The sequence below is a fragment of the Trachurus japonicus genome, chromosome 1 (assembly GCF_045865225.1).
Source record: "Trachurus japonicus isolate A0001 chromosome 1, Traja_1.0".
Taxonomy (NCBI): Eukaryota; Metazoa; Chordata; class Actinopteri; order Carangiformes; family Carangidae; genus Trachurus; species Trachurus japonicus.
In genome coordinates, this window is record NC_140907.1 from 35,784,476 (window position 1) to 35,809,356 (window position 24,881).

Below are 24,881 nucleotides of genomic sequence, written 5' to 3' on the forward strand. Positions count from 1 at the left end.
AGCCCCGCCCCCTCATCACCTGGACCCCCCATCCATCTAACAACTTGCAGGATTTGGTTTCTCTGAGTGTTTTATTCTGAAATCTGCTCTATTTTTTTATTGGATCGCTTTAGAAAACAGTCAGCCAATCAGAAGAGAGGCTCAGAGCCTCCATCTCTCTTCTGATTGGCCGACACCGACCTGTTGTTACTAGAGCTCCAGAGAGAAGCTGAGAGATGGTTTCTGGTCTTTACAACTTTAAATATAATTTATCTTCTTATGGATCAACTCTAGTGTGAAACACGGGTCCTGCCCTCACAGTGAAGTCACAGTGGATGATGTCATGATGATGACGTAATGGTCTCTCTGTATCCTGTGATTACAGAACAAGCTCTTGTTATTAAAAATGATGTCCACAGTCTCAAAGTATCCTCATATTCCCATGATTATCATCCTCATAGTCCAACATGTTAGTACTGGTGCAGCCCACTGAGATCTGGAGCATTACCAACTGTAAGACAGAATAAATACTAAATAAAACATCCACCAAACCAAACAAACACAATGACAGATTCAAACAATGGTTAAAAAAAAAAGGAAATCTCTGAACAACATCTTTCTCTTTCTCTTCCTGGCTGGTCTCTGATTGGTTGACAGTTTGTAAAGTTTCCTCCCTGAGTTTTGTTTCAACAACAAATATTTCAGCTTCGAAATTTCAGTCTTTATTTGTGACTGTTCATAGTCAGAGTTTCGGTGTCTTCAGGGTTTATTTTGTGGAGGATAAAGTCGTCTATTGATTTTGATTTTCCGTGCATGATTGAATCAAACTCGTGTTCACACACACACACACACACACAGAGGATTTTTCCCTCTGGGGCCGACAGACAGGGATGACGTCGTCGTTCAGGGAAAGGCTCAGTGTCGTTAAGGTGCTGCTCTTCTTCAAAGTGCTTCGTCATGACTCGTCACTTTTCTGCTGCTGCTGCTGCTGCACGATGAGTCGACGCAAATATAATCATCCATTCAGAAAAAAACTAACCAAAAAAAACAAAAAAAAAACTGTTGTGTGCTTCATCATTCCCCTCAACAACAACAACGTCCCGGTGAAGCAGGTGGCTGTACTGTGTGTTGGTGTGGCGGGCGGCGGCCATCTTGCTGGGGGGGTCACAGGTGAGAGGAGGTGGAGAAGCAGAGTTTGAGGGTGAAGGGGTTGGAGCTGTCTGCAGGTCAGAGAACAATGTTTACTGTGATGTGACAGCCTGAAAACTTCCTGTCTGCTCCCTTTTTACAACTGCACAACGTCTGTATGAAGCCTGACCTCTGGTGGCGGCTCTGTGCTACTTCCTCGTCTGAACCCTCAGTGATCTACAGCTGCAGCTCAGGATGGACGAAAACACCAACAACAAGCCCTTTTTTCTATGGTTAAGCCCTAAGTGGCCATACATTGAAAAATCTTATTTCCTTAGTTTTACCAAAGATCAAGCTGAAGCCCTGAAATCCTCTTAGATGACACATAGGCTACTAACAGGTCTGTGTTTTGATTGCACTGCAAAAACTCAAAATCTTTCCAAGAATATTTGTCTTATTTCTTGTCAAAATGTCTCATTTCTAGTCAAAACTAATCTCTTTCCACTTAAAATAATCATCACCTAAAAATGAACTTGTTTTTAGACAGTTTTCACTTGTTTCAAACTAATTTTCAATTGAAATAAGTAGAAAAATCTGCCAGTCAAAGCAAGTTTTTTGTGCTTGTAATAAGAAAGAAAAACTTGCTCCACTGTCAGATTTTTCTACTTCTTTTACGTGGAAAATGTGCTTGAAAAATTAAAAAAAGTGTCAAGCTACGTTTTAAATGTGATGAGTCTTATTTTAGGTAGAATGAGATTTATTTTGACTAGAAATGACATTTTCGTTAGAAATAAGACAAATATTCTTGGTAAGATTTTGAATTTTTGCAGTGTGTGTTTTGATTGCACTGCAAAAACTCAAAATCTTTCCAAGAATATTTGTTGTATTTCTTGTCAAAATGTCAAAACTAAACTCTTTTCACTTAAAATAAGACTCATCACAAAAATTGAACTTGTTTTTAGATCATTTTCACTTGTTTCAAATAAATTTTCACTTGAAATAAGTAGAAAAATCTGCCAGTGAAAGCAAGTTTTTTGTGCTTGTAATAAGAAAGAAAAACTTGCTCCACTATCAGATTTTTTAACTTATTTCAAGTAAAATAAATGCTTGAAAGAAGTAAAAAGGTGTCTTAAAACAAGCTGCTTTTTAATGTGATGAGTCTTATTTTAAGTAGAATGAGATTTGTTTTGACTAGAAATGACATTCTGACTAGAAATAAGACAAATATTCTTGGAAAGATTTTGAGTTTTTGCAGTGATGCACTGATCAATACTTTCCGGCTCCTCTCACGTTGCGTCACTGAATCATGTTTCCTGCAGTACAAACTAAGCCTTCATAAACTGTTTGATTATCTTCACATCTCCAATTAATTATGTTGTTATCTCAGGAAAATGAATTTAACACCTTTTTTGACATCCTGAGAAAATGATCCCTCATGCAATAAAGTGTTTGAATGTTTTGGCCACTGAGGGCTTCCATACTCTGGTACTGAGTGAGTTTGCCTGTTGCCTCCTCCTGCTGCGACTTGATTGGCCGATTGCAGAGTTAGCATTTCTATTTAAATTTTTGGCACTGGAGTAGTTTTATGTCTGTGTTTCTCAGTCTGTCTGCTTGACATTCACATTTTTGCAAGAATAAAACTGATTTAAGTGAGATTATTAGATAAAATATGTAGAAGTTTTCCTTTTTATACATGAATTGTACTGGTGATAGCGTAATAAAATGTATCACAATATGTTATTACAACACATAGGATATTAAAAAGTGTTTAAAATTGCAAGAATGTTGTATCATGACTTGCGTATCGTGATAATATTGTAGCTTGGTGCCTTTGGTGATTCCTCCACTGTTGAAATTTAAATTTATTTTCATAAGAAAAGGAGCGAATATTCAGAGTTTCTTGTTGAATTTATAGTCTTAAAGGGATAGTTCAACATTTTGTCAAATTGGCCCATTGCCATAATCGCTATAGTCATAGCAGTAGGTTCGTTACCTTTAATTGTCGGTGCAAGCTATTTTTAGAACGGCGGAGCAGAGCGTACATTTGGCCCCTTTTGGGATTATTGATCGTACACTGGACACTGGAACCTGGTTAGTTTAGTTTATGAAGAACTTACTGGGTATCCTGATCTGATGGTGGTTGAGGACGGTCAGAGCCTCCACAGCCTCCGTCTTACTGTCAAACTCCAACAGGCCGGACAGAGTCTTAGAGGCGGCTGCAGAGAGGAGGAGGAGGAAGAGGAGGAAAATGATGAAGATGAAGAACAGACATGAATCCAGATTTAAAGAACACAGGAGGGTTCAACTCACGTTTGGCATCAAAGACCTTGAACTTGGTGAAGGCAGGAACGTCGTGTTCAGTACAGAGCTGGAGGTCGGAAACAGAGAAGAAAGGTCGGATTCATGAGGAACAGAGTTTCTGGTTTCCCCTAAAAAAGCTTTTTAATGATTCTGGACTTTAATAACTTCAACAAAAACAAATCCTGGTGGTTCAGGTTCAGTGTTGAGGGTTTACAAGGTCCAGGAAGAGACCAGGAACCAGGGGAACTGGGACCAGTACCGAAACCAGTAAGTGGACCGGAACCAGAACCGGGACCCAGTACAGGAACCTGGACCAGAACCAGTATCTTTAAAGGGATATTACTTGTATTAAAGGGATAGTTCAACATTTTGTCAAATTGGCCCATTGCCATAATCCCTATAGTCATAGCAGTAGGTTCGTTACCTTTAATTGTCGGCGCAAGCTATTTTTAGAACGGCGGAGCAGAGCCGTGAGCTGCTCAGAGCTACGCTACGGAGGCTCATGGGATTTCTTGGTTTCCCTCATCAAACTCATCAAATACACAATCCAACAACTCCACAACGCTCTGGTGGACAAGTTGTGACCTGCACATTCACCACGCTATGAGATAATAACACAACGTTACCAGACAGAGTTGTTTTAGAGGTACTACTCCGTGGTCTCACCTTGAGCAGCTGGTTCTGGCTGAGCGTGGGCGGGGCGTTGTAGAAGTGCAGCACGGCGGCCGGCGGCTGGATGATGTTCCTGCCGCTGTGAGCGCTGCTGAAGCGGTTGTTCCTGGTCAGACTGAAGTCCTGGTAGCTGCTGCCGCCGTCGCTCAGCTCAAACACCTGGCTGGGGATCACCGCCTGCTGCTTCGACACACTGGGGGGGCGGGGGGAGGGGGGCAAACAAAACAAACAGATGGAGGAAGATGGTCAACACTTTGAACTTCAACGCTTTGAACAAAAGCCACGTTTCCACTGCAGTGAGTTCCTGGTAAAAGGAGGAGGTAGGAACTTCTACAGGAACCGTCCTCTCTCTCGGTGGCCGTGTCTCTGATGGCGACGTGCGACAGTTTTGATCATCGCAAGGTCGTTGTGCAGCGTTTTTTTTTTACTGCTCTTGTTCAGAGCGATTGTTTTTTTCTGGCAGTATAGACGCTTTCTTAAAAAAACAAAAACAACCAAAAAGATGGGGTTTTTAATTGCCGTCTCGATCGTCACGTAATCCCGCGATCGCGTACTTATCACACTTTTTTTTCTCTCTTTTTTTTACCAGGCCTACTGCTACTCTCATCTTTTACTGAGTTATTCTCTCTTTTTTCCAGCCGTTTTTCCGTTTTTAGTAACATTGGGTTTTGAAAATGGCGCTTATTTTGGGGCTTTCTCATGGCGTCACATCCTGCTTTGAGTCTGACCAATCAGCACAGAGTAAACCTCCACAACCTGAGGGACTCTTCGGCATCTTGACTTGCACCATTATTTATACCTGATTGTACTAAATTCTGAATATTGAAATATGTAATACTGTATATATATTTCAAATATTGAAATGCCTAATATTGTATGAAATGTTTCATATTGTATATTTGTTATATTGAAATGTCTTTGTAAATAGTTTGTACAATGCTTTGGCAACAACAAATGTCTGTTCATGCCAATAAAGCTGTTTGAATTGAATTGAATTGTAAACCTCAAGCCCCACCGTGAACCAGAACCGGGACCAGAACCAGTAGAGAAACCAGGACCGGAACAGGAACCCAGTACGGGACCAGTAACACAGGAGGGAAACATTTATTAAAGTTGCATTTTTTTAAACTGAGAAAAAAACATCGATTTATTCACAGGTTTCAGACTCAGAGGCTCCGCCCCCCCCCCTCCAGGCTCCGCCCCCTTTCTCCCAGTCGTCGTCGTTGCTCACCAGACGTTGAGTTTCTTGCCGAACACCTTGATGTTGTTGAGGTGCGTGACGGCTCGGTCCACGGCGTATTCGTCGCCCATCTCCACCAGCGCCGTGCCGGGAACGCTCTTCATGAACTTCACCTGCACACACACACACACACCAACCAGCCAATCACAGAGCGTTGTCATGGTTTCACCAAAACATTTCATAATGAACATGAAAAACGTTAACTGACGATTAAACACACACACACACACACACACACACACACACACCTTCTCCACGTTGCCGTAGAGACAGAAGAGGTTGAAGATGCGGCCGCAGTTCATCTTGGCGGGATGGAGGCCGCTCACCATGGCGACGCAGCTGGAGGCGGCGTGGGCCAGGAAGGAGGAGGAGGAGGAGGAGGAGGAGCAGCAGGTGGAGGAGGAGGAGGAAGAGGAGGTCCTGGGGAGGAGGAGGGGGGGGTAGGAGATCAAGTCCTGCACCTCCTCACTGCTCCTCCTGTAGCGGCTGTTACCGGGCAGAGGCAGCAGGGGGCAGTGTTGACCTGGGGAGAGAGAGAGAGAGAGAGACTGTAGAACGAACCACCTTGTTGTTTACAACTACTTCCTGGTAGAAAACCAGCATGACAACAATAGTGACGGACGAGAGTTTCCCTATATCTCATTTTTCATGTCATTATATCACCGTTTAGACTAATCTTTTGTTTGTAAAGTCTATAAAACCAATGATTGGACAAACATTACTATTTCTGTGTGCACATTTTTGTAATTAGTCATGGTTATCATAGATTAGCCGGGCTAACAGTTAGCTACCTGTTTAACTTTAATAACTCAGTGACTCAATAAACGGTCCATGAAAAAATATTTTCTCCAGCGGATATCTGAGTTACAACATGACTGAGCTAACTGGAGTAGTTTCATGTTGTGTCTGACAACGGGAGGGTTTTAACAGCTGACGTCCTGATGTTAGCTTAGCTACCGTTAGCTGTCCCTGTCAGCTGCAGCCACTGCTGCTTTCTAGACACCGTGATTCCCCCAAACTGAATAAATACCACACATAGCAACACAAAACACACACACACAGAAATAGTAATGTTTCTTCAATCATTTCAGATTTGTCTAAACGGTGATAGGGCGTGAAAAATATGATAGCCTATATAGCCTAGCTAAACTCTCGTTCGTTAGTACTGTTCTCATTTAAATTACGTGCTGGTTTTCTACCCGGAAGTAGGAGATTCAGTCTATAGTGAAGTACTGAGAGAGACAGATCTCAGGATATTCTACCTAAATTCTCAATTGACACACAACAGGTAGAATAGGCTACTGCACACACTACACCTATTTAGGAATATAAAAAATACGTTCAACTGGAAATTTTAATGAGGCAGTTCATGAGCTGAGAGAGAAACAGGGTTCCCACTCTTCTCTTGAAATCGTTTTCCAGGACATTTTCAGTCACGGACATTAGTTTTTACAGCATACACTGATTCATCTCGTCCCATTCATGCTTTGGAGAAGTCTTCTTTTCGTCAATGGTAAATTTTGTAAATGTAATGCCAATAAAGCCATTTGAATTGAAAATTGAATTGAATTGCATTGAAAGAAAGAGAGAGTCCGTCTGTACCGTAGCCGTTGGATGGATGCTCTCCCAGGATGGCCTGTCGCTGCCTCCCCCTCCCTCGCTCTGCAACACACACACAACACACACACAACACACACACACTCCTTAATAATGGACAAATGAGACTTTGCGCAGGCTATAGTCATAGCTGTAGGTTCATAACCTTTAATTATCGGTGCATGTTGTTTAGAGATCTATATGGGATCTATAGGGATTATGGTGATAGGAGAATTTGCCAAAATGTTGAACTATCCCTTTAAACATCCTGTTTCCACCGTCAATCCAGGAGGAGTTGGAAAAAGCCTAATTATCATAATAAAAGTGTCAAATCAATATTAGAATGAACTAGACTCAACGACGTGGCTTCCACACATCAGAGTTGACCATTTATTCACTTTAAATTTGTTAAATTAGTTTTTTTGCACCGGCTTCTGAGGCCAAACTGTTTACAGTCAGACGGTTCAACAACAGGAGATGAGGAACTGTTTTTCAGTGAAGTCTCTGTTTTGTTCTCGTCCTCTCCCTCTGTGGACGTTTTGTTTCCTCCTTTAAACCTCAAAGGACCAGAGTCACAATTCCTACGATCTCTGCAGCACTTGAACGTAAACAGGTTCGAGTCCTCACCGTTAAACCGCAGTCATGTTATAAACCTACACCACTGATTATCGATTGATTTATTGATTATTCAGAGAGTGTCCCATGTTTCTCTTCTTTTTTTCGTCTTATATGTCTTTAACGGACAGGACAGTTAGAGAGAGACAGAGAGAGGAGGGATGACATGCAGCAAAGGGCCGCCTGGTGGAATCGAACTGGTGCAGTAAGCCACCATGTTTCTCTTCTAAATAACACTGAGCAGATCAGTCCCAGAAAAACAAACTCACAACAGACAAAAACATTTCGGCAGCCGCTCCCACTCTGCAACCAGGATACCTGAGACACTGAGTGTGTGTGTGTTTGTGTGTGTGTGTGTGTGTGTGTGTGTGAGTGTGTGTGTGTGTGTGTGTGCGTCCTACCTCGGTGCAGGAGGAAGGGTTTGCTGTAATCCCAGCTGCTGTTGTCATTTCGGACGACGTTCAGTCTGTTGGGCTGCAGGGGGCGACAGAGCACAGCACCGCTGGGTGTGTGTGTGCGTGTGCATGAGAGTGTGTGTGTGTGCACCTGAGTGTGTGTTTGTCAAGAGTTTGAGTGTGTGTGAGTGTGTGTGTGAGTGTGTGTGTGTTTACCCGAGCGTACTCGATCTTGAGCGTGCAGCAGCCGGCGTAGATGTCGGCGCCGTTCAGAGCCAGTTTGGCTTTCTGAGCGTCCTCCACTGACTCGAACGTTAACGAGCTCATTAAGGATGACTCATCACCGGCCAATCAGAGGACAGAACAACAACAACAACAAGACCACCACAGAAACCGAAGGCGGGTTTCTGAGGCCCGGTCCAATCAGCTCTGATCCTGACTCCTGCAGCAACAGTGGCTTAAAGGACCCTAAATTGACATAAATTAGACCACATTGGACAACATTTTGAAGTAAACGCCAGAAATAAACAAATATTTGTTCTGAGATTGAAGAACGTTACTTTTCTAGTCAATGTACGTTCAAATTAGGGCCAATGGCGTAAATTTTTGGAAATATTGTAGAGAAATTTCTGGAAAAAAGTGGTACAATTTTTCCAAAAACATTTAAACATTTCTAGAAAAAATGGTAAAAATTCTCAAAAGAATAAATAAATAAATAAATAAATAAGAATTGTAGAAAAAAGTGAAAAAAAATTCTAAAAAAAAATTCTACAAAAAAGAAGTAAAAATTCTCAAAAAAAGTAAAAAAAAAAAAAATCTACAAAAAAGTGGTAAAAATTTTCATAAAAGTAAAAAAAAAAAATCTACAAAAAAAGTGATAAAAACTCTCAAAAAATAAAATAAATAAAAAATAAAATCTACAAAGAAGTGGTAAAAATTCTCAAAAAAAGTAAAAAAAAAAAAAAATCTAGAAAAAAGCGGTAAAAATTCAAAAAAAAAAGTGGTATGGTCTGAAAAAAAAGTTAAACATTTTCTAAAAAGTTCTAAAAAAGTAAAAAAAAAAACATTCTATAAAAAGTGGTAACATTTCTATAAGAAAATAAAAATAATAATTTCTCCAAAAAAAAGAAAAGAAAAGAAAGTTTTAAAATTCTAATTTCAAGGTAAGGTTGGGGACCCCCTTGAATCCACTTTTGGCGCATTTCCACTAGCACGGCTCGGCTCGATACGGCTCGGCACGGCACGGCTCGGCTCGGTTTGGTTGTGTTTCCATTACAACTGAGTATCACTAGTGCCGCCGTGACGTCATTTACACGGCGCCGAGCAACGCTCTAAACTCTGTAAATATATAACTTTAGCAACATTTGAAACATTTTCAGGCGAGAAAGTATTAGAGTTTAACCAGCCGGTGGTAAACCTCTAAAAAGCCATCGGGTAAGTTAATTAGCGGTCGTTTTCTCCTCGGGGTGACGGTGGTAGGCTGGCCGGCGGAGCACGTCAGGAGCCGGGCTGCTGCCTCTGTGGTGTCGCGGTCGCTGCTCGGACCTGGAGCTTCACTTCTCCGAAAAACATCGGGGCAAACTTCTAAACAGCCGTCGTTTGGATAAACTAACCGCACATGGGGATCTAAACAGTTACTTTCTCGCATGAAAAAATATTAAAACTTAATAAAGTCACGTAATAACAGAGCCAGTCTAAATATTAGAAATTCTCTGGTAATAACAGGCTTCAGCAGGAACATTTCTGTTGTCGGTCGTCGCTTCCAGTGACGACACTCATCGGCCAATCAGTGGAAGGCAGTCGGCTGACGTCACGTTTTAGTAACGCTTCGGCTCGCTTGGAACCAGGGCTGAGGTGATACCAAAACTGTACCTGGTTGCAGGTACTGCGTGCTAGTGGAAACACGCAAATAGCGCGCCGAGCCGAGCCGTACCGAGCCGAGCCGTGCTAGTGGAAATGCGCCATTAGAGAACTATTCCTTTAAGGAGCTCATTAAGCTCCGCCCCCCTTCTGCAGCTTGAATTAAACTGAGGTTAAACAAGTCTCTCTAAACACACACACACACACAGTCAGGAAGGATATTCCACCATGGCCTGGATGCCGTTGCGTTTGAAGATGACGATGCGCAGGACGTTTCTGACGGGGTTACAGACGGTGTAGAGTACATCCTGAGAGAGAGAGAGAGAGCACAGTGATGACTAACAGGCCAGTGCATTGTATTGCTTTGTTTTGTTTTGTGTCTATACTTTTATATTTGTCTATTCTACTTGTTTTTACAAGACAGAAATAAAGACACTAAACTAAAAAAGATCTTCTCATGTTGAACTCATTATATAAAAACAAAGAGCAGCCAAACACCAGGCTGAAGAGAGAGGAACAGCTGCAGGTGAACCGGCTGGAGAGCGCAGCGCTGTCCGTCCAACCCTAGTGTTGAATAAAGGTTTTGTTTGTTTGTCTTTTAATGAACATGATGATGTCACAGTGAAGTTGACCTCGGACCTTTTGGATATAAACTGTCATCAACAAATGTTTAGATGTTTAGAGTTGAACTGTGTCATAACTAGAAGGTTAATTTATGAGTCATGGCCAAAAACATCACGATGTGAGGTCACATATTATGGAAGCCTCTTTAACATATATTAAGGTGTTTGTTTTGCCTTCCGGCCCCCAAAATGTGAGAATTGACAAAATAATCTGTAATTTCCAATCTCCCTAAATTGAAAACCATGTGGTTTTACGAGTTGTTCCCTCAGTTGTCTGACAATGATGTAATTAGGTTTCAAATTTGCATAATCCCACCCCTACCTGGGACCAGTAGAAGGGGCGGGGCAAGCAGTGGCTCATTTGCATTTAAAGGGACAGGCTCTGAAACCAGCCGTTCTGAACAGGGCTGTTTAGAGAGGATGAAAAGAGCTGTGATGTTTGATCCTTGGGGTATTTTGACCGAAGCGTGTCACAGACATGTCTTTAAGACACCTGGGAACTATTTTAATTTGTGGATACGGGGCAGAATATTTCTCCTTTAAAGGGATAGTTCACTCAAAATTGAAATTTCACTCATTATCTACTCCCCCTCATGTGGACTAAGGGCTGGGAGAAGTTTCAGAGTTCTCCGTGGCTTCTCTGAGTTACAGCGGGGCTCCGCACAGCACTGCATGACGGTAGCAAATGGATACCACTTTTCTTCGTAACAAAAAGACACACCAAAAAACATCCAAATACCTCCATGCTGCTCGTATGTAATGTCCGTCTTGTATTGAAGCCCCGAAATGCGAAATTGTTCCGAAAAAGAGTCTATATTTCAAGCTTGTTTGTAGCAGAAGCTCCTCTTCCTGGTCCGTCCAAATGTCGCGAGATTTGCGCCGGCGTCAGTGCTTTTTGTTACGAAGACAGTTGGTATCCATTTGCAACCGTCATATGGACATGCACTGCTACGCCGAGACCCCCTGTAACTCAGAGAAGGAACGGAGGACTCTGAAACTTCTCCCAGCCCTTAGTCCACATGAGGGTGAGTAGATAATGAGTGAAATTTGAATTTTGGGTGAACTATTCTTTTAAGTGTCAGATCTGAGGACGTTTCCCTCGTGTGTTTTGTGACATCACCACCACCTTTAAACCTCGGAGGACGTGTGTTGTGAGACTCACGGTGGTGATGGGGTACAGCGGGTTCTGGATGGACAGCAGCAGGACCTTGTTGCCGCTGCTGGGGTCGTCGGCGTTGGTCGGCCTGGTGATCCTCTGGCTGGTGGAGAAGTTGAAGAAGGCCTGTTGCTCGGCGATGAACACCGGCTCCCGGGCGCCGCACGACACGCAGCGCTCGGCGCTCGCCACGCTGTCGAACTCCACCAGAGCCTGACGCTTGAAGGGCATCATCATGACGTAGCTGAGGACAGGTGAGGCGGAGACAGGTGGTTTAAAAAGCAGATCCTCTCTCAGCTTCTCTCTGGAGCTCTAGTAACAACAGGTCGGTGTCAGCCAATCAGAAGAGAGGAGGAGGCTCTGAGCCTCTCTTCTGATTGGCTGACTGTTTTCTAAAGTGATCCAATAAAAAAATAGAGCAGATTTCAGAATAAAACATTCAGAGAAACCAAATCCTGCAAAGTTGTTGGATGGTGAGTCCAGGTGGTGAGGGGGCGGGGCTTAGTTGTGACATCACAAAGTGACAGGAAGTCCTGACGGCTGGTTTTAAGGCTCAGTTTCTGAATACAGGCTGTGTGCATTTCTCTGTGGACTGAGGCTTTGATACTTTCACAGTATTAATATAGAACCTAGAGCTGCTTTATAATCACACTACACATGGACATCTACCTTTATACTGTATGGAGCTTTAACACAAACATCTACCTTTATACTGTATGGAGCTTTAACACAAACATCTACCTTTATACTGTATGGAGCTTTAACACAAACATCTACCTTTATACTGTATGGAGCTTTAACACAAACATCTACCTTTATACTGTATGGAGCTTTAACACAAACATCTATCTTTATACTGAAGGAGCTTACAGTCCCTGTCGTGAGAAGCTGAGGTGAAACTACAGTGGTTGCTGAGTCTGTGTCTAAATAAATCAGTCAGTAGCTGCACACACAGGATACACCTAAATAACTAGCGGTGTCTTTAGTTTGAACTGTGTTTTGAAGGAACGTTTTTTTTTTTTTTTTTTTTAATGAGACATAATCTTCAAGTCCTTAAAACCACCTTCCTTGTGCAGCAGGACGTATTTAAATCAGGTCAGGTGTGTTACCAGATGTTGCCGAACTTGTCGAGCGCCTCCACCAGATCGGCCTCCACCACGGCGTCGCACAGCCCTCGGACGTGGACGACCGGGGACGGGGGGATGCGGTGACCGTCCCCCGCTCCGTCCTGCACACAGACAGACAGACAGACAGACAGAGGACACCTGGGCTCAGAGGGGAGAATAAAAAACCTTTGACATAAAGAGTCGTAACTGTGGTGGTGTAACAAACACACACAGGCACACACACAACTTCCTGTCCACAGACACAAAAACAGAATCTCACGCGTCTGTGATGTGAAACAAAACAGATCAAAGGAGTCAGGACAGGAAGATCAGCAGCTCCGTCCCTCCACCACAGCAACCAGAGTGCAGCAAATGTGTGAACAGCCGATGTTGCGTTTAATGTGTCAGCACAACGTCGGCCTTTCTCATCGACCGGCCTGAGCTGATCCGTCTTGTGCCTCAGAACGTCTTCTTCCTTTTTTTCCTTTTCCTTTTCATCCTCTCTCCGCTCTCATTAATCATTTCATTAATCATCTCGTGACCTCTTTTGAAGAGTCTGACCCCTGAAATGGTTTTGAACAGGCCAATACAGACAGAGAGGAACACTTACTGCACAAACTCTAGATTTAGCAGCTACTCCTTGTACCCGATCTACTCAAAGCTCAACATGTACGGATTTGTTTTGATTTGATTTAGGGACAATGTGCACCTACATGAATCATTTTTTAAATGGAAAAAATTCAAAGATGGGTGCAGCAGATTTAGCACTCATCACATAATACACATCATCCGATACATATACTGTTTGTATTTTTAAAAGAAACTTCTACTTACATGTGCAAATAGCCTCAATATTTCACTGAAGCATCGCATAGTAATTAAAACGTCTATGAAAGTTAAAATGTGACATAAATTATACAAAGTGCCTGTGTGATATGCATGTGTTATCTAAATTTCAACAAACAAGACATCAATTAACAAAAAAACCCCAAAAGAAAGATTAATATAAGATGTTGGAAAAGGATTGTTTACTCAAAAGCCATTTTGTGGCGATATACCAAAAATTATTGTGATTAACAATGTTTTTTTTTTTTATGAAGTAACATATTAATCAAAGACTTTTATTTTGTAGTGCAGGACTTTTATTTTGTAGTGCAGGACTTTTACTTTGTAGTGCAGGACCTATTTATTCTCTCTCTGTTGGATTGTTGACGTGAACCCTCAGCTGCGCGTGACTTTGAGTTATTTCCATCTTTCAGTTCCTTAAACTTGTGTCTCCTCTGCATATTGTTGTGTTGTGTTGTGTTGTGTTGTGTTGTGTTGTGTTGTGTTGTGTTGTGTTGTGTTGAGATAAAGCAGCCGTTGTGTTTATCAGCGTGTCTCGTTGCAGAGGATGCTGGGTAGTGCTGCTCTGAGATGACTCAGAGATGAGTTATCTGATGACGTCGGTGAGGCGTGGCTGAGAAGAAATCAAGACTGTTGCAGTTGCAGAAATCTTCCCACATGCACTTTTCAGAGGTGACAAAAAAAAAAAAACATGTTTACGTCTTCGTCAGGAAGAGGTTGTGCAACAGTCACAGCAGGTCGAGGCTGCAGGTTCACAGGAAGTGTGCTCTGATTGGCTGTACGATGCCCTGACCTTTGAAAGATCAGATCTCTAGACTCTTCAATCACACATCTGGAACTGGTCTTACCGGATGTTAAGATACTGTGAAGTCATTTCTAAAGCCGTCTGCTGGACTGGACGACAGATCTGAGACGATGACAACGTCTCCATGTGGAGGTTTAACAAGACATACTTTGGCATGTTACAGTCAAAGGATCAATAAAGTTGTGGTTTCATCACAGTCCAGCAGGATTTCCACCGTCTTCCTCAGGTGCAATGATCCTCTTTATTTGGTTCTTCTATCAGGTGTGTCGCTATGCAGACGACACCAGACTGTACCTGCCTCTTCAACTACACTCGTTTGCTGCTTTCACATGGAATCAGGCTTCAGGCAGACGGAAAACCAGATGTTATTTTAATGGACGAGAGAAGGAAGGTAAACTTGGCCAATGTTGAACTATTCACAACTGAATTCACAACAGGATGTGACGTTTTAGAGGCAATTTAACATAAGTTTCAGTTTGCAACGCAATATCAAGAGAAATCTGAATTTTATCGCTATATACTGTATGTGTAGCTATGATAATAGCATTAAATAATACACCAGAATTTGTTGTAAACACGTATGTTTCTAGACTCATGGTTCCCAGTTATGGTGGTTTCCAGTGTAGAACTTGGCCTCCGACCCGGTGATCCAGCTCTCGACACAAACGCACTTTGTAATAAACAAATTATAAGTATAATTCGATATGACCAAGACACCTAAAAACAAAAACACGGCCGTTTTCATCAATTTACAAGCAAGTGGGCAACACATACATTGGAGTGAATGGGTTTTCTGGGCGCTTTTGCAATACCCATATCCTGCCACTCGGGGCGCAAAACCCTTACCACGGGAGTCAATGGTGGTGTCGTTACTCTCTTTTCCAGTGCTCTAGTCGTAACGTCGCTGTTTTCAACATCAAATAGCTTAGTTAGTAAAGTAGTTAAGCTATTTTGGGTCCACAGAAGCTACATTTCCCCAGGCATTTCTAAACCTTAAATGCAGCGCTTGCATGTGACGCCACCACGTACGTATCCTTGTGCTGATGCCCGTCTGCTGCAGCGCGGCGCAGCAGTTAAATTCGTGAATCATGGCCATAGCTGGACAAGTTTATGTTTCTAATAGAGTCCTCAGAGAACAGTTACACGTTCGGATGCTTACTCCCCACACCCCCCGGGTCTATTTGAGTTGTCTTGTGTTGATGATGATGAGCGTTCACCTCACACTCTGACCAAATGATGTCACACAGGGTTGTAGTTCTATATTCTTACAGACTGCGGTTTAAACCTTCAGTACACTACGCTGTGTTACCATAACGACGCCGAGCAGAAGTGTGAGCTCATGAGTCAACGATGTAACGACGAAGGTGAGTATACGTGTTAGTAGTGAGTGATTGGTTACCACGGTTACCTCCTGGTTGCATCTCTGTGAAGTTGTGAACTTCCTCCGCTCCGTCGGCAGGAGTAGCACAGAGGAGGTGCAGCTCAGGAGGTTGCCATAGTGACTAAGCCTCAGCTTTTTTTGGGTGTGCGTGTGTCTGTCTTGTGTGTGTGTCTTTATTTAGTGTGTGTGTGTGTGTGTGAGCCCGAGGCTGAGCGTGCAGTGACATGTTGCTTCCTTCCTGTCAGACTGAGCTGTATCATTACAGCTCAGTCTGACTGCAGCCTCAGCTTCTCCTCCTCCTCCTCCTCCTCCTCCTCCTCCTCCTCCCTTCACCTTCATCGCCTCCTCCTCTTCCTCCCTGACGCCTCACTGTAAACATTAGCTGGGTCAGCCGTCGAGCTAACGAGCTTTTAACGAGGCCAATGAGGCGCGACGATGCATCATTTATAATAAACCACCACAGGAGGAGGAAATGTTGAGGAAATATTTATCTTTCTGTCTGGGATGGAACAGTTGTAACTCCTGTCAGCGCCGTTACATGATTTCCGTGGAGATGAGTACGGCGGCCCCGAGGGGTCAAAACACTGCCGCTTCAGAAAACACACAAAGAGACAAACGTGTTGCTGATTCACAAAACAACTTCATCAGTTTGACAAAAATCTCCCAACAACAAGTTGCTCAAAGAAGTTTCTGGGGACACGATAAAGCGAGGGAATGTCAGTGCCCGATGCGCATTTCCCCCATCTTTTAGTCTACGGCAGACACCGCGGATATGCATGAAAACAGGAAAAATACAAGCACGTTGCAATGAATTTCCCTCTGTTCTATTTCTGATTAAATTAAATCTAATGTAGACTGATCAGTTAATTGTAAAACATTTATTTATCGATGTAAATGTGGTGATTTCTGCACATACAGACAGCGTCGAGTCTGCTCGCTTTCTCCCCCGGGATGACGACGTAGGCTGACCGGTCGATCACCTCAGCAGACTGCTGCTGCCTCTCAGATGAGCCGAGCTCCCAGATGGTTCTGCACTTCTCCCAAAACGTCGGAGCAAACTTCCAAACTGACGTCAGTTGGATAAACTGACCACAGATCAGGACTCTAAACTGTGACTTTCTCGCATTAAAAAATATTAAAAATGAATGAAGTGACGTTTTAACAGCGCCACAGCGGACTTTTAGCTGCTCTACTGCTAGCACTTTTGGTTGAAGCAATCACATTCAGTACAAAACATACCGGTATGCCTGCCGTAAAATGGCGCATGCGCAGAAGAGTTTTCTCTTTTTTCAGATCTTGTTCCTGTTCACGATAAAGCGAGGGACCGGTCCGGGGCCTTTAGTTGTTCTTCTTCCTGACTTTAGAAGTTGTGCAGACAGCTTCCTCTTAGTGGGTTTGACAATAATCTAAGTTTGTTTGGTTTATTAAAATGTCAATATCACATGATTCACATGGTATTGATCACATGGACTGTTAGCTTAGCATTAGCCTTTATAGTAGGGAGGTTAAGCGACTTTTGACTTCAAGTCATGATGCAAAGGTCCCCTTTGGCAGGGAAGTACCTTAGGGTCATACAAATAAATCTATCCTAAGACACAAGTGAGATCACACTTTGTATCCGAAATAAACACGTTTTTAAAATGCCTTTTTTTAATTGAGAAAACGCATGTTAAAAGCACATTCCATTTAGAATGTCCATAGAAACTACAATGTTTTAGGCTCCTGGATGTGATCTACAGCTTATTTGTGACATGATTGCAATATTTCAGGATTGTTTCTCAATTTGAATGATGAACAGGGATATAATGCCTTTCAATCTGTAGGGTGGACTGACATAGGAAGCATAAAGTCCAGTCAAGACATTCCATTATGGCTAATTTGAAATAACAAATAAAGATACTGTAACATCGTGAGATTGATAAAATGAGCATTAACAAGCATTCACAAAAGTTTTTGTGAAACTGATACATTTTCATTGAGAGATGGATAGCTACATTGACAGATGAACTGATAGATCGAGGAAACAGAAGAACTGATGAATTGATAGATTGGACGATTATTGGGTAGATAAACCTAACCCTATCAGCAAACAGCGTTTAAACTCATTTGAATGATGCGTTCACTGTCGTTCAGTTGTTCGGTTAACTGAAGGACTCTGTGCTCGGGTCAGTTTCTGTTTGATCTTCTCTGTTGGACGGATCAAAGCTTCTTTGATGTCGGCTGAAGTCTGCAGAGCGCTGCACCGCTGCCCGGCATCGCTCTGAACGCGGCTCGCCAGCTGATCCGGCGTCAGTCCGGACGGTTCGGTCTGAACGGTTCAAAGAAACCCCACGCGCGTCAGATCAGTTGTTTTAAATTTTCATCTGGTGCCGTCCTGTTGAGAGCACTTAGCACCATCAAAGAGGAGGCTAATTAAAAAAACAGGAGCTGCAGGATTTAAATAATCAAAGTGTGAGGTGATTGGTCTGCGCCTCCACCTCCACTGTTTGATGTCTGACAGCCACGGGGGAAGCTGTTCTCTTCCCATGATGCTCTCTGTCTTCAGAGTGTTGACTGATCTGGTTCACTGCAAAAACTCAAAAATCTTACCAAGAATATTGGTCTTATTTCTAGTCAAAATGCCATTTCTAGTCAAAACAAATCTCATTCTACTTAAAATAAGAAACATCACATAAAAAGCAGCTTGTTTTTAGACACTTTTTACTTCTTTCAAGCAGATTTTCACTTGAAATAAGTAGAAAAATCTGACAGTGGAGCAAGTTTTTCTTTCTTATTACAAGCAAAAAAAAACTGCTTTCACTTGCAGATTTCTACTTATTTCAAGTGAAAATTTGTTTGAAACAAGTGGAAATGATCTAAAAACAAGTTCATTTTTTAGGCGATGATTCTTATTTTGAATGAAAAGAGATTAGTTTTGACTAGAAATGAGACATTTTGACAAGAAATAAGACAAATATTCTTGGAAAGATTTTGAGTTTTTGCAGTAAGCAGCAGCAGCAGCAGCAGCAGCTGTTGGTCTGTTTGATCAGATTGTCTGACTCCATCACGGCCTCCATGCAGCGCGGCGTCGGGATCAAACAGCGAGCAGACGCTTCAGAGTCGATGAGTCGTCTGGCTGCTGATGAGCTTCATGTTACTGACTCACAGTTAGCTGCGTACGCTGCATCGATCGTCTAGATGAAGATCTGAAGATCTGAGAAGAGTCGCCTCACTGACTCTGAACCCTCTGAGAAACACTGGACGTCTGTTTAGTTAAACCGACCATCGTTGGTCCGTCTACGGCCGCATCTTCACTAGTTTTTGTGATTGTAGCGGTTATGCTAGCTGTATTGGAAGTAGGAAGTTATAGACATGGTTTGGACGAGTCTTGAAGATATTTGTCATGAACTAAATGACAGTCACTACCCAGCCACCCCATCCACAAGCCCTGCCTGCACAGGCGCATCAAAAGAATAATGTGATACAAACTTTTATTACAGGTGGTAAAAGGTTGAGCCCTGACATGGGTATGTTATTACAATGAGGAGCCCCAAATACATTTTGAATCCATTATTAATCTGATTCTTTTGTTCAGCTCTGTTCTTTTTATCTGTTTTATTATCTTCTGTCGATTCCTTTGTTGTATCATAATTGAATCATCTAAGCACTGTTTAGATTGCATTGTATGTGTTTATACATGATTTTGATTATCCAATTGGGTGTGTTATTGGGATTTTAAAATTTCAATATGCACAAATAATCCGGACCCCAGGTTGGGAACCAATGTTTTAGCTGATTAATGATTGAGATTGTGTTGGGGGGTGGGGGGTTGTATTCGTGGCGGACGTAATTCAAATAAATGAATGTGTGGGAAACATTGCTATATCTATATCATCATTTAGTTTTTGCTTTTTCCTTCTTCTTTCATTTATTCTACACCTCTTGAACTTCAAGCTGCTGCCTATGTGCTTTAATCCCCCCTGGGAATAATAGAATAAAGTCTTTTGTATTGAATTGAATTGAATTGAATTGATGTGTGATCTGTGTATTCACAGTAAACAGAGAAACATGAGAAACACTTCCTCCTCTTTGAGCCGACCTGGCTGTGTGTTTCTCTGGACCTGGACCTGGACCTGGACCTGGACCTGGACCTGGACTAACCCGGACACCAACCAGGTCACAGCGTCACCACAGGCTCCTTCAGCGAGGTGAACAGATGGCCTCGGCTTCTGCAGAGCGCAGGCACTTCCTGTCTGTGCCAGAACCTCACAGAGACGCCATACTGCCTCACCGAGCAGAGACATGTGGAAAACAATCCTGCAACAACCAACACACACACACACACACAGACCCACACACACACACACACACACACAGGCCTACAGGCTGCACGGGAGTTTGCACCGAGCTCCTGCACCGAAGAACACGAACCAACTGACGCTCAGCGGATCAGATGAAACCACAGACTCAGAGCCTCAATCTCAGACCTGTGAGAGTCAAACAGCAGCTCCACCTGAAACCTGAACGGCCTCTACGATAAACACAACAAGAACAAAACAAACCAACAACAACAACAACAACAGTCTGATGCATCTGGGTGGAGATCCTCAGGTGTTTACAGACCCAGCATGAGCCTAACCTAACCCTAACCCTTGGATGTGTTCGACCATGATGCTGGTGGAACCGGTTTTACAGAATTTACACGATTTAAGGTTCATTTCACAAACAGTGACGACCTGAACCGACCATGTGCTCAGCTGCTGGAGAACCAGGAAGTACGGCTGCACAATTTAACGCCATGGAATTAAACACAATCAAAATAGCCAAGTGCAACGTCGTCCATCCAAAGATGAAAACAGTAGTTTCAGAGGAGACAGGATACGATACACAGAGACAGAAGTTACCAGGGCTGCAACTAAAGATTACTATTGATTTATCTGTTGATTATTTAAATGATTAATTGATTAGTTGTTTGGTCAATAAAACGTTAAAAAAATGTTGAAAAATATCAATCAGTGTTTCCAAACCACCAGATGATGTCCTCAAATGTCTTGTTTTGTCCACAAACCAAAGAGAGACTCAGTTTATTGTCATAAAGGAACAAAGAAACCAGAAATATTCACATTGAAGAAGCTGGAATCAGAGAATTTTGACTTTTTTTCTTTAAGAAACTACTCAAACTGATTATTAGATTATCAGAATAGTTGACGATTAATTTTATAATCGATTATTGCTCGATTAATTAAATGCAGCTTTAGAAATTACTACAACCAAGCGCTCCTATCTATGTTTTTTTCTGCACTTATTAAACTTTAAAAAGAAGAAGGTTTCAGTTTGTGATGCAGAGGATGAAGATGAGTCTGTTCATCTCTTCAGAAAAAACAATGAGTGAACAACATGTGGTGAGAAGTTCGCAAAAATAGAAACAAGACAGAGACTGACTCTATTGGATCCGTCGTCAGTAAAAGACACAAGTTCACTGCTACACGATAGAAAGATGTTCTTCTCGGTAACACGACTGTCGAACAGAGAGGTCACAAGGCCAGAGGGTCAGGACGTCAGGTGACATCATCACAATACCATGATGTTTGCACATTAAACACACCATGTGGCCAGGAAGCTGCAACCAAGCATCTCTACGTTTGTTTTCTGCACTCATTATTAATGATTACACATTTCCATGAAGAAGGTTTCAGTTTGTGATGCAGAGGACGAGGATGAGTCTGTTCATCTCTTCAGAAAAACCAATGAGTGAACAACATGTGGCGAGAAGTTCGCAAAAATAGAAACAAGACAGGAAGTTATACACTGCAAAAACTCAAAATCTTACCAAGAATATTTGTCTTATTTCTAGTTATAACAAATCTCATTCTACTTAAAATAAGACTCATCACGTTAAAAAGTAGCTTGTTTTTAGACACTTTTTACTTCTTTCAAGCAGATTTTCACTTGAAATAAGTAGAAAAATCTGACAGAGGAGCAAGTTTTTCTTTCTTATTACAAGCACAAAGAACTTGCTTTTACTGGCAGATTTTTCTACTTATTTCAAGTGAAAATACGTTTGATACAAGTGAAAATGATCTAAAAACAAGTTCATTGTTAGGTGATGAGTCTTATTTAAAGTGGAAAGAGATTAGTTTTGACTAGAAATGAGACATTTTGACAAGAAATAAGACAAATATTCTTGGAAAGATTTTGAGTTTTTGCAGTGTAACTCTGACTCCATTAATGGATCCGTAGGTACAAGACACAAGTTCACTGCTACACGATATAGCCTAGCCTACATTATTTCCTTCTCAGGCAAGTACATTTTTCATCTTGCACATGTGCGACCAGTAGGTTTTTTTTTCTACACAAGCAGAAACGTAGAAAGAACGACTTAAAGAATCTGGACTCTGTCATCACAGGTGGCATCCACTGAGTTTTTCCTCAGTGGATGTGAGGGTCTAAGGGCAGAGGATGGAAAGTAGCTAATGAGCTAAATCCGGTACAAGGCATCTCTTTTCATTTCAAGACTAATGTTATTTTGTACATTGTCCCTGATACAAATAAACTTATTAAACTAAACTAAACCAATTATGATAAAGCCCTTTGAGACAAACTGTTTGTAAAAACGGGCTATACAAATAAAACTGCCTTGCTTTTCCTAGCCTAGCAGGCCAATGTGTGTGAGGATCATGAATGGAAAGGAAATGTGAATATGTGCTTTGCAAGTCGATTTACATTGTGTGCTGTGCCCCTAAATTTTCTGCTTAAAATTTTAAAGCAGAAGTAAGCGATCCGGTGGTTTTGTCTAACTTCTTGTCAGCCGATGGAGTTAGCAGTCCCCGCCCTCGTCCCTACGTCACCACATTCACGCGCATCCCTTGGCTGCACACACAGAGAGGACCGCCCCTTTATGCCGTTCTCTCTCCTCATTGGATAAAGGTTGTAGGATACAAGGAAAGTTTTCTCCTCGGCTTACAGCAGAGCAGAGTGACTGACAGACCCGTGTTTCAGACCAAACACTCTATAGAAGTGATTGCTGTCGGAAGATATAACTATTTAAGACTTATATTAAAGCAGAAGTAAGCGATCCGGTCGTTTTCGCTAATGCTGCGTTCCAGGCAGGCTTTTGAAACCGTAAGTTACGGCTTCAAGTCACAACTTACGATTTTGTAGCGTTCCAGGCAACCCACTCGTGTTTCTCCGACCTGTTTTACCTGTGAAAGTCACTATAACGGCCACTCGTAACTTCTGACCCGTGAACTCGTACCAGATCGAACTGGTACGACTTCACAGGTCGGAAATACACGACTTACGAGCTGCCTTGAACGCACCATAACAGTCCTCGTCCCTACGTCACCACATCCCCACATCCCTTGGCTGCACACACAGCCCTGCATGCCGTTCTCTCTCCTCATTGGATAAAAACTGTAGGATACGATAAATGTTTTCTCTTCGGCTCAGAGCAGAGCAGAGTGACTGACAGACCCGTGTTTCAGACCAAACACTTTATGTAAGTGATTGCTGTCGGAAGATATAACTATTTAAGACTTATATTAACACAAATATATCACTTACTTCTGCTTTAACACAAAAATTCCGCTTACTTCTGCTTTAAGTTATGGAGCCACTGCTGTGCCCCTGGTAAAACAAAACAAAAGTTGGTGTGGAGCCCTGCTACTGCCTCCTGAAGGATCAGGAACCTCATCCAGAGCTCTTCCCCCCTAAACCCCCCAATGACAGAGCAGGAGAACATCTGGAGAGCTGCTGCTGTGTCCAGATGTTCTCCTGCAGGAGCTTCTCCATCAGACCTCATGATGAGGCGCTTGAACCTGTTTCCTGTCAGTTTGCACTGAAGTTCCTCTAGTCTGGACCTTCAGTTCACCCACCTCCTTCCTCCCTGCGCTGCTCCTCCTCCTCCTCCTCCTGCTGTCGGTGCCTCCGCTGCCCGCTGCCTCCTCCTGCTCCTTCTCCTCCTGCTCCTCCTGCTCCTCCTCTCCGTCCTCCAGCTCCTCCACGCCGGCCTCCTCCTCCTCCTCCTCCTCTACCTCCACTCGGAGCCGCTTGGCCGCCCGGTGGTATTCACCTCCTCCTCCTCCTTCACCTCCTCCACCTCCTCCTCCTTCTCCTTCTCTCTCTTCTGTCGCTTCCATCTCAGTCGACGGTGAATTCACGGCTGATTTTCGTTTGAAACGGAGGAAGAGACGATCAGTGACACCTGCTCAACCTCAACCTCTCTCTCTCTGTCTCTCTCTCTCTCTCTCTCCTCGCGCTGCAGACTGGTCTGGAGACGCCAAAGATAGGAAGAAGAAACACTGACGTCTCACTCCGTCACAGATTCAGGAACAGCAACAACAAAAAAATGTATTTATGAATCTCATTTGGTGGGAAAATGTTTTAATAAAAAGAAAAGGAAGATATAAACATGAAGAAATAAAGAAAAGAAAATGTTATAAGAAAATAAAAGTGGTGATTTTAGGTCAAGTGTGGATTTGAGTGATAAGAACACGCACTTGTCAACATCACTTCCTGTTGACAGGTGCGTGTCATTTTTTTTTCATTGATGCAGAACAACACATCAAATACGCAAGCAGTCAAAAACATTAAAACATTGGATAGTAATAAATCATTACAAAAATATAGTTTAAGAAAAGATAAATACATAAATAAGTCAAAGATGGGTACAGAGAAGGTAAAGAATAAAATAAAATGCATAGAAAAAAATCAAACAAAACAACAATAAAAGGAGGGTCAGTCAGAGGCTTGCTGTTGTTTATCAAGTTGAGAGATTTAAACAAAGACTTTAGCTCCAGTTAGAAAATGAGTGATCTTACTGATTTGGGCATTTTTTATTTGTGAATACAGTAATACATTTTGCATTAATTATAATATAAGTTCATCAGGTGATCAAGAGTCAGAGTCATTTATTTGCCATTTCATTGCAGTAAAATCCACATTGGAAAGTGATGGCGAGAGATTCACACTTAAGACAGAGCGCCATCTGCTGGATTAACAACATAGTAGCAAATAAAATCTTTAAAGGTGTACAGAAATGGCAGTTTGTCCTGTTTGTCGCGCCTAGTTTCCACGAGTTGCTGCACGAGTTTACCCGAGTAAGGAAAACAAATTTGATTGGTCGTTATTGATATTCAAAGCTTGGGATGAGACCGAGCTCCGTGTGTGTGTGTGTCTCAGATGTTTGATTGACGGATGA

General features: G+C 42.4%; 1 protein-coding gene across 1 annotated transcript; it reads right to left on the reverse strand.

The window, feature by feature from the left end:
* Positions 1–1,044: 1,044 nt before the first annotated feature.
* Positions 1,045–23,901, reverse strand: LOC146992427 (heterogeneous nuclear ribonucleoprotein L-like). The gene is made up of 13 exons (XM_085787039.1): positions 23,557–23,901; positions 12,675–12,793; positions 11,572–11,809; positions 10,009–10,094; positions 8,143–8,239; positions 7,933–8,005; positions 6,923–6,982; positions 5,569–5,843; positions 5,312–5,433; positions 4,075–4,273; positions 3,418–3,475; positions 3,225–3,323; positions 1,045–1,199 (listed from the first exon to the last, which is right to left on the reverse strand). Exons 1-13 carry the CDS (start codon positions 23,818–23,820, stop codon positions 1,144–1,146), a joined length of 1,746 nt encoding a protein of 581 aa, XP_085643165.1. The 5' UTR covers positions 23,821–23,901; the 3' UTR covers positions 1,045–1,143.
* Between the last annotated feature and the right edge of the window lie 980 nt (positions 23,902–24,881).